Raw genomic sequence first — 10,205 nt, forward strand, 5'->3', positions numbered from 1 at the left:
GTAATTGGACAGTTTCCTATGCGTTTTTATCTCTATTTATTCCCTAAAATTATCAGCCGTAGACACTTTGTTTACCGTCGATCTTTTATTGCCATAAAGCGATTTATTTTACCGGAAGAACAATTATAGCAAGATAGGCAATTACTGATTCAGAATCGTTTTCTTTTTTTTTCGATTTCTATGTTTCAGAGTTACATGGTGTGTCAGTCACAAGGGGAAAACGCAATAACAGTTTATCGATACAGTATATATATATATATATTTACATCTTTTCGCTTGCCTATTTAACAATTAGATTATGAGCTCAAGATTTCTATCATGTGATAGTTTAATTACGAGGGCCCAGCCCGAGCCTACTAACTGATTAACGGTCCTAAAGTAAAATATCAGTCAAGTTAGCTGTCTTTAAAAGGCCAAATTTTAACATAAAGAGCTTTCTCAAACCAAAAGCTGGTCTCCATGGTAGCCGTGGCTTAGGGAAAAGCATTGGGTGACGATACAAATAACAAATAACGCCTGCGAACTGGAAAATATCCAAAATTGGACAGAAAAAAATAACAATTCGAATCTTTTCACAGAGGGTTAAAAGTTGTGAAAATTAACCCACAAAAGGCAAACGTTATTTTTATCCATAGGACGGTTTCGACGGTGTTAAAAACATTTACAATGTGAGACATCTCTGATAATTATAATTAACATTCTATTTCACCGATATTGACCAGTTTCGTTTACTGTTTCTTGTTTTGAATTGTTTTTGTTGTTGTTGTTGTTGTTATTCTTCACTTTTTGTGTTTATCTTTTGCATTTTTTTAAATTTTGATCTTATTCGATTTTTTATCGACACTGCTTATCTTACCTTTACATTACTTAATTACAGTAACTTTTACAACACAATACTTGTTCCTCACAACACAGTACATACATCTTACAATAAAACTTTTCGGTCCAGTTTTCTGTTTATGTTGTCTGTCTTTCAGTTTCTTTTTTTAAATATTTGTTTTAGAGAGACTTCATTTCGATTCACACTTAAATACAAATTGAACAAAAATAGCTCTATAAAAAATAAAATAAATCAATAAAAGGATTACAAAAGGAATGTTTTTAATAACGAAAAATAACGAATCATATAATAACAGCGAACCGTTTCTGTCAGATAGCCTCAAGATCCTGCCGACTTGAAGATAGAATGTGTATGGCTAAACTGAGGAATCTAGGAAGGCCATACTCGGAGTCAGTGCAGTCTAGAGTTTTTCCACTTTGTGACACTAGACCTGCATTCAGAAATTCCTTTCCCTCTAACGTTTAGCGTCAACTAATCCGTTCAGATCACTTCTCACCACTGACTATCTCCTTCTGTACTGAAGACCTCATCTTGGACTTATCGACATACAACGTGATCTTATTTGCACCTTTACATTTCCTATAAAAGTATTTTAAGCATCTAAAATGACTCTACAAATTCATTTTATACAAGGAGATTTATGTTCTATTTTAAGTTGTATTCTTCTAGCAGTTTAACGACGTCGTTCCTGTTAGCCTCTTTTCTCACCACAGAGGCAAACTCTGCCACTGTAAGTTCTGGTTTCTTAGCTTTAAGGGATTCTATTAAGGCTCTGGATGGTCCTCCCCAGTGCTTTTCGAAGACCGAGACTATCTGGCAATGACTAGATCCATAGTACAGAGCAACTGCTCGGTAGTGACCAACCCCTGCCATGTGTGTATCCAAACACTCACAGATCTTTTGCAGGTCAGATTCCTTCTCCAGTAAGCTACTTAATGGTTTAGAATCTATCAAGAACAAACAAACAAACAAACACGTTTGACGAGTAATACTATCTTGCCCAAACAAATCTCATTAGATTCCGTGAAAAAATGGCGTCTACAAATTACACAGTGCAGCTTACTGTGCTTAATGTCTTAAGGTAAGTTTCACAGCAGTTAATCTCGCTTTAAAATACTTATAGATTGTATTTCTGCACACCAGATAACTAAACTTGGATGAAATCCTCATGCGAAACCAATCGTTCAAATGCCTTTAATGCACTTATCAATGCCTTTCAGTATTAAAATACGCACAGCAAAAGGCCAGTCACCAGGCCTTTTGCTGTTAAGGTCTTTACACATCCGTTCAAACACTGGAAAATGCTTCAAAGGTTGTACCACCTGAGATGGAAGTAACGGTAATTTAATAGTGTTATTGTTGATGATGGTCAGGTTGGTGGTGACGGTGTTTGTTGGTGACCGTTGAGGGTGAAGGTAAGGGCGATAATGAAGGTGATGATCACTTTTTGAATAACTCTATAAATGTTAAAGCAGTGTTCTTCAAACTTGGCACCAGCAATGTACATCACAAAAGAAACAGAATGACACCTACTATGTTGTTGCCATGGCAACACTCTTGGCTTCAGTCTCTTTCTGTGAAAAAACAAATTTCCCTATTTGCAACCTTTAAAAATGGGACAGAGGGTCTTGCTCGGAACACGCATGGTTCTTATATTGTCTTAACACTTCCCATTACATTGGCGGGAGTGGATGATCCTCGTTTAAGATAAAATCCGGGAATTTTAGTCTTAATTGAAACAGAACCAGCGGCATAACTGTTGTCATGGCAACGGCACGACGGGTTTCATTATGTTTCGTTTGTGATGTACATTTCTGATGCCAAGTTTAAAGAACGGTGCCTTAATATTTCTAGAGTTATACTCGATTTAGTGTTGTGCTGTTTTAGTGGAACCACCTATGACGTCATCACTTTTCTCATTTGCATAATACAAAAATGTAAATATGTACACGAAAAAAAGATATTCGAAAAAGGAAAACGTCATTCTTCTTAACTTTGAAGGGCCTTTCAAATAAGCAGCAATTATTTTTTACTTCATAGGCACTTTAAAGAACATGCTGAAAAGTCAAGTATTATTGGGTTAATTAATTAATAATTTATTGGGTTTGTTAAATTCGAAATAAAGCCGTGGTTCGCGGCTTACCAAAACCAATTTTGTGTTTGGTTTAGTCTCGCTCGACTGCCGAGTATTTTTGCTGAGTCATTTTCTAAAAAAGAAACGGCTTTATCTTTCTCTTTCCTGCTAGACTATGCTTCTCGTTTCTTTTCAATGCCCGACTTTTTTGTACCTTATCTTTTGCCCAGTCACGTATCTAAATTATCTAAATTCTCAAAACTTTCCGCCATTTTAAAACACAGAGGGAAAAACTTTGTAATGATGACGTCAATCGTGCGTCTGTCCTCTAATAGATCATAGGCGAGAACCAATCAAAATGCGAGAATAACTTGGGTTATTATATAATCTTTAATAGCCATGCTGGCTTTTTATCGACAATAGCTCACCTGGATTCGATTTGACTTGTTCTTGAGCAGGTCGATTGGACTGGGCGGCTGCTGCTGCTGATTGATTGGGGTGAGTTGATGCAGATCCATCGGGTTGAGATGATACAGATTCACTAGGCTGAGGCGAGACAGATCTAGATATATTGGGTTGGGGCGGTTCATATTCTATTGCCTGAGGTGAATAAGAATCACTGGAATGAACTGTGGTAGATTTATTGGGCTCGGGCGATTCAGATTCATTCGGCTGAGATAATACAGCTTCATTGGTGTGTAGTGAAGTAGATACCATATGCTGAGTTGTTGCAGATCCATTCGGTTGAGGTGACTCTGATCGATTAAGCAAAGGTGTTGCAGAATCCTGACTAGACCGCGCCGATGAATGGGGAAGAGGTGGTGTTCCTCCTTGGGAAATGTTACAGCCTTCATTATTTGAATCCTGCTCCCTGGAAGATCGTAGCATATATCTTACTGGTATGAATCTTTTTACGATCACTGAGATGGACAAAACCACACATAATGCTGCAGCTATGATCAAGAGGATCACAACTATACTTATTCCATCTTGCTTTCCAGACTCGACTCTCTCGTCTTTTAGCACACCGTTATCCAAAGCCGAAGTTGGCGTGATCGAGATGCTGACTCCTCCGAACAACGAGTTCTCTTCTTCATTTACCGTCATTGTTGTTCTGTCACCTGCTGTCTGAACTGTTGTTGAGGTATTAGAAGTGCTGTAATTACGCTTGGTTGGCTTAGAAGAGCTGTAATTACGATTGGCTGGCTTCGAGGGCGTTGTATCAACATGGATGCATGGCGTAGGCCGCACTTTACACTTCTTCTTGTTATTCGCACATTCCGCTGCAAACTCATCCTTTCCATCGCCGCAACATTGCGTGCAAGGGAAACAGCCAGATATCAAACGAACAGTATAAAATCCGGGCTCACATTTCCTGTCACATTTAGTATTTGTAGTTAAGGTGCAGCTATTTTTCACTGCTCTTCCTCTAGTACATATTGTACATGCCTTGCATTGCGATGTGTCATATTTGTCAGAGTACGTTTTGCCAAGTTTGCACGAAACACAGTGAATGTCTGGCCGGTCGTTTACTGAGGTCCCACACGGGACTGAAGGCTCTGTCCCTGGGAGACAATCAGGACAGTCAAAACATTTCGGTCTCTTTCCCACCGTAGTATTCCAATGGATCTGTTCTGGGTTGCAGGGAAAGAAGTTTGCTCCGACATGACAAACCTGTTAAAGAAAAAGAGTCATTTTTGTCGCCAGGTTGGTAGATATATGTTCCCAACAAAGACAACCAACTAAGCAAACTAAAGTTGGAATTGGAGAGAGAAATTATATGTAGTACGTGTCATATTACCCATAGTCACCTTCACAGTAGACTGGTTACCAGACTAACAGCTATGAAGGTGACTGCTGACTAAGCACTAGGCGGCGTGGAGATTCCGGGTACCACGTGTGAGTACATGTGTCAGTGTGCCACCCAGCGCTGGGTTGTTCGATTGCTGGTTAACGCTAACCCAGGATTAAAAGTTAACCGAAGCATAATTTGTTCTTGTTTAAATGTTTTCCACGTCCTTTAATTTGTATTGTGTGAGATAACTCAAGCTCAAAACTGAAGGACAATTAATATAAACAGAAAACCTCACCGAAAAGTTACAAAACTAAGATCACCTGGACTATCTAATCGGGCTTTGAACAACCCGGTCAAAGTCTACAAATTTACAACCTAGATAAAGCCTTTGCAGCCAGGATCAGGTGACAAAATTTGAGCTAAAAGATTTTTATATTATGGGCCATAACTTAAAAAATGCCAGAAATGGAAAGAAAATATCGAAAAAGCATAATGGCCAAGTTTGAGGCCCGCGCCCCTGGCATTAAAGATTAAGTTTTATACGACAGTTGGAGTTTTAGGAAAGTTTAGCTACAGGATATGTTGCAGAGAAGGTCTTGCTCTCCAACATTTTTTTTTTTCATACGAATCTTCTTAATTTTTTGAAAATTCACTGAAACCGTCATAAAATTTCATGCTATAATGCCAGGGGCGTCAAACTGGGCCATTATGATATTTTCGACATGCTTTTTCCATCTCTGGCACTCTTTAAGTTATAGCCCACAACATTCTAAAAAAAAGTGTCAAGGGCCTGTTTAGGGAGACTTCGCAAAAAGTCTCAAAATTATACTCTACTCTAGAAATACGCCAGATTTAAAGTAGAAAATAACTAATTTCATAAACTTGTTTTTGAAAAGTTAGTTCTTTTTTCGTTGACTTGCGAAAAACTGAACACAAAGCAAAGTTTATCGTGTGTTCGAAACTTTATGCTCATTTCTAGGAGACGTCTCGAATATGAGACAGAAGCCCTGCATGAAATCACAACCCCGTTGAGCGACACATACAGACATAATTTATTGAAGAGAAAAACAAAAACTAAGAATGGCGTGGACGGTTCAACTTTATTTCGTTTCTGTAACATTGGAAGTTTCCGAATAGTTGAGTTCTAACAGATCATTTGCTTTTCGTTTAGCTCGGCATTTACGCACTTCAATTTTAGCCGACACAATTTAGGTACCCTTTAAAAGATCACACCGAGAACAAAATGCCAACAGGAGCAAAAATGACACCCATATTTAAGGATCGAGAACCTCAAACACCCTGCTCTATCCCACAGCACATAGCCATATAGCCCAGGTATGGAAGTAGCCACCCCCTCCTCCCCCTCCTCCCCCTCCTCCCCCAGGGATCGTCCGCCATTCCATCGAGTAACGTTGTGTACTTGGGCTTGCGTAATATAGACTACTAAGTCATATTTAGGGTCATCAGTAAGAAAGCGTTGACAGTACTTTTGTAACAAGAAGATCTCTTAGATCTTATAACCGCGCTTTAAAAATGAAACGGTTCGCTTAGCACTACCGTCGGAACGCAGTGCACATTCCAAAGCAGTCATTGATGATTCTTTTCTTACTGTAGACATCACATCACTTGATCAACACAAACTGTATTATTGCACCATCAGTGGTAGCCGTTGACAAATCTCCGATGACGTAATGGTCTTAATCTAGAACTTTCTTCGGGATATGTATGGGCATTAACGATATGAACGACACAATAATAACACTGTTAACAACAGCTTTCTTTCTTAAAAGTCATGATTAAATTTGATTGGTGTTTTCCACGAGTAAAGGGCTAGCAAAGTAGTCACACAAGTCATATAAAAAAAACCCTATCCCGACCGATGTATCGATTTTGCCGGTCACTCCAGTGACCACAGATTGAAAACGTGACAGAAAATTGGCGTTACTTTTGATTCTCACCAAATTTGTCATATCCCTCCTCGGGAGGATTTTGTCAAGTTAGCTAATTTAGTATGCAAGCCACCGTAATGGCGGCCACCGTAATGGCGGCCACCGTCGACGAAATGTTTATTTGCTCAAAATTGGGGCAAAATCTTTCGGAGATAGAAATCAGGACATTTGTAAGGATACAGAAAGTAATTTGGGGCCGGTTGCTGGCTTCTAAGGCTGAATTTATTCAGAAGTAAGCTGTATTTTCGTTTTCGTGCCGAAAGCCGTGCGATGAAATGTTATCGGCTTGTTCTGCTGTCTTGTTCTGTTTTTCTCTTGGTCTTTGTTGTAGCCCGCCGAGGCCAGTCTTTCGTCTAAATCAGTTGAAAAAAGTTCGAAAAAGATGTTCCCATTCAAGTTTAAGCTCTCAGGCGATAATTCTGGAGATTTTTGGCCGAAACGTTCGGCTTTGTTGTGTTGGTGTTTTTCGGTTGCTATGGGCGACCGTTGCTTCCTTTGTTAGGTCAAGTCTGGGGAGTGAGGTCACAAAAAAATTCTAAATAATTCTGGTTTTGTTCGATTTCGCTGAAATTTTAACACGATAAGGCTGGATTGTTAACGAATAGATTTACCGCCTGCCGATGTGTGGTAGCTATTAACGCTTAAGTGTTATATCGCTTCGAAGTCAGGGTTTTGAAGAGATTTTTTTGCAACGTGTGGGTTCGGCGTGATTTTGTAATCGGAGGTTTTTGTTGACCCCGAAGGAAAAAATATCCGGAAAAGGTCATTTCATCGACGATTCAAAGGAATATAAATATGTATATGTTCCGAGCTAAATTTCTGCTGAAAAAATATAATTTTTGACGAACGCTGGGTTTTTAATTTTTTCCCGCAGAAGTCAGTATCGGAGATGAGATTTATTAATGTTTCAACAGCTTTTGGCGAGTAAACATCACAGGTTGCGTGACTAAAAATTTGGCCGAGTGGAAGCGTGGGTCTGGTCGCAGACAAAACTGCGAAAAACAAGAAGATCTTTAAGATCTTACAACCGCGCTTTTAAAAGTTAACTGTTTTGGTAGCATGAGTGACCCGAAGAAAAAAAAACGAAAAAAAAAATATCGGTTTTGAACCTATTTCCAGCATATTTGGCACACTGGAAGCTGAGAAAATTACTCTATTTCCGGTCATCATTTTTCAGCTCTTTTCGTCATATCCCCCCCTCGGGAGGGTTTTGTAAAGTTAGCGAATTAGTTGCAAGCCACCGTAATGGCGATTGCTGTCGGCGAAATGTTTATTTGCTAAAAAATTGCGGCCAAATCTTTCGGAGATGGAAGTCAGGACATTTGTAAGGATACAGAAAGTAATTTGGGACCAGTTGCTGACTTGTAAGGCTGAAATTATCCAGAAGTAAGGATTTTTTAACGTGAACGTAACGAAGGCCACGCGGTGAATAAATTATCGGCTCTTCTCACTGTCTCGTTCTGTTTTTTGTTTCGTTCTCTTTTGGAGTCCGCCGAGGTCATTTTTTCGTCTAAATAACTTGAGAAAAGTTCGAAAAAGATGTTCCTCTTGAATTTTCAGCTTTCAGGCAATAATCCTGGATTTTTTTTTACCGAAACGTAGGTTCACTGGTTATGTTAATGTGTTTCGGTGGCTATGGGCGACCGTCGCTTCCTTTGTCGACTCACGCAATGAAGCTAGGTTACAAAAAAAATCTAATAATATTTAGTTCTGGTTTTGTTCGATTTCGTTGAAATTTTAATATGATGAAGCTGGATTGTTAACGAATAGATTTTAATACTGCCGATATGAGGTAGCTATTAACGCTAAAGTGATATATCGCTTCGATGTCAGGGTTTTGAAGAGATTTTTTTGCAACGTGTAGGTTCGGCGTGATTTTGTAATCTGAGATTTCTGTTGACCCTGAAGAAACAAGGTTTGGCGAGTAAACATTACCGATTGCGTAATTCAAAGTTGGCCGAGTGGAGATCTACGTCTGGTCTCCGACAAAAAAAAAATAAAAAAAAATAAACCAAGGGTAGAACATGAACCGCGCTCGGCCCATGGCCGCGCGGTTAAAAAAAAACCACGGGTAAACCATGAACCGCGCTCGGCCCATGGCCGCGCGGTTAACTAGATCATTTTCAGAGGTAATCTTAAACCAGTTTCGTCTCAATGTCATTCGGTTTGTGGTGAAGATGCTTTGAGTTTTCCACAGGTTTTTAGTGGGCCCTCATTCTAGTTCAGTAAGCCTTGGTTTTAGTCCAAATTTGGTAAATTATTTATAAGAAAAACGTAATAAAAAAGTTCTATTTAATTTGGCGTAAAATATCTGGCATATCTCATTATCCAAGATAATAACGCAACCGAAACCATCACGCAATGTTTCTCTTCGCATCAACGTAGACTACGAGTAGTCTCTCTTTCGCTCAGTCCGTCCGGCGTGACGCGAAAGAAAACCGCGAGAAAAAAATGGCCGCGCGAAATTTCGCCCCCAGGATTTCGCGGGGCCATTTTTTTTCTCGCGGTTTTCTTTCGCGTCACGCAGGACGGGCTGAGCGAAAGAGAAACTACCCGTAGTCTATACGTTGCTGCGAAGAGAGAGATGAATTAAAAGACAGTAAATTCATAATGCTTAGTCAGACAAACAAGTTTGTTTAGTAGGTCAGACTAGTCAGACAAGATCCGCCTTGTGTCTGGGCATGTGACGAATTAGGTCATCGATCGAGATACTTTTTGGCTGATGTCATAATACAATTTTAGCCCTGTGTCGCGACGCATTCGTCGTTGTTTTTGCCCAAAATTTCGGGCAAGCAGCCGCAAATATCACTTTATAAACCTAATAAGGTCGCTTGTCTTCATAAATAATAATAGAAAATCATATCACGCGGGAAAAAAATAGACATTGAAGCAAAAATTAACGTTTTGTCTCATATCACGAGACACAGCTTTTTTCTGTCATGTGATCTTGTGTATGCATTTAAGTCTTGTTCAGCCAGACTTTAGCGAAGAACCTATCTAACCTCTTTCATTTCCATTTAGCCCGTACATAGACGTATAATCTGATGAATCTTCCACATTCAATACAGTAAGTGAGAATCTCAGTTTCTCATGACACGTAATGCACATTTTTTGAACCAAAAAATCGAAAGTGAGCAACGAAAGGTCACCATCATGTGCAGAATAGCAAATCGAAAATTCACAGATTATGCCATTTTAACCAACTAATTTGCACGTAACCGAGAAAAAAAAGCTACTGGTTGTTCCAGCCAGCGTAGATATGACATCCAAAGATGAAAATGCAAATTAATCGCGGAACGTTTGTTGCTTCGGAACGTGTCACGCACACAACGTAAACTTACATATTATAAGACAGATGTGGACTAAAGATCCAACATTTAAGTATATTTCTCTCTAGAGCGAAAGAGTATGAAAACATGAACAACCAAAAACCTGTTTCTCAGTTTTCAAAACTTAAGCAAGCGAACACGAAGGTTCACCCGCCTCAAAATAATGACTCAGCATAAATAAGCAAGCACTGTAATTAACTCCTCACAATGTTTCAGA

The 10,205-nt window shown here is 39.3% G+C and overlaps 1 protein-coding gene and 1 long non-coding RNA gene across 2 annotated transcripts in view; one reads left to right on the top strand and one right to left on the bottom strand.

The window, feature by feature from the left end:
- Positions 1-66: 66 nt before the first annotated feature.
- Positions 67-10,205, bottom strand: part of LOC149104026 (uncharacterized) — a 10,349-nt gene continuing 210 nt past the window's right edge. Inside the window, exons 2-3 of the mRNA XM_089274267.1 lie at positions 3,344-4,589; positions 67-1,788 (exon numbers count right to left, since the gene is read on the bottom strand). Of these exons, the coding sequence (XP_089130393.1) occupies positions 1,487-1,788; positions 3,344-4,589 (1,548 nt within the window). The 3' untranslated portion in view covers positions 67-1,486. The remainder of the gene's footprint in view (positions 1,789-3,343; positions 4,590-10,205) is intronic.
- LOC149104027 (uncharacterized) overlaps positions 9,399-10,205 on the top strand; it is a 14,017-nt gene continuing 13,210 nt past the window's right edge. Inside the window, exon 1 of the long non-coding RNA XR_016202209.1 lies at positions 9,399-9,726. This is a non-coding gene — a long non-coding RNA (uncharacterized LOC149104027). The remainder of the gene's footprint in view (positions 9,727-10,205) is intronic.

This window comes from Orbicella faveolata, unplaced genomic scaffold (genome assembly GCF_042242905.1).
Source record: "Orbicella faveolata isolate gen_17 unplaced genomic scaffold, um_ofav_v1 contig_35, whole genome shotgun sequence".
Lineage (NCBI taxonomy): Eukaryota > Metazoa > Cnidaria > Anthozoa > Scleractinia > Merulinidae > Orbicella > Orbicella faveolata.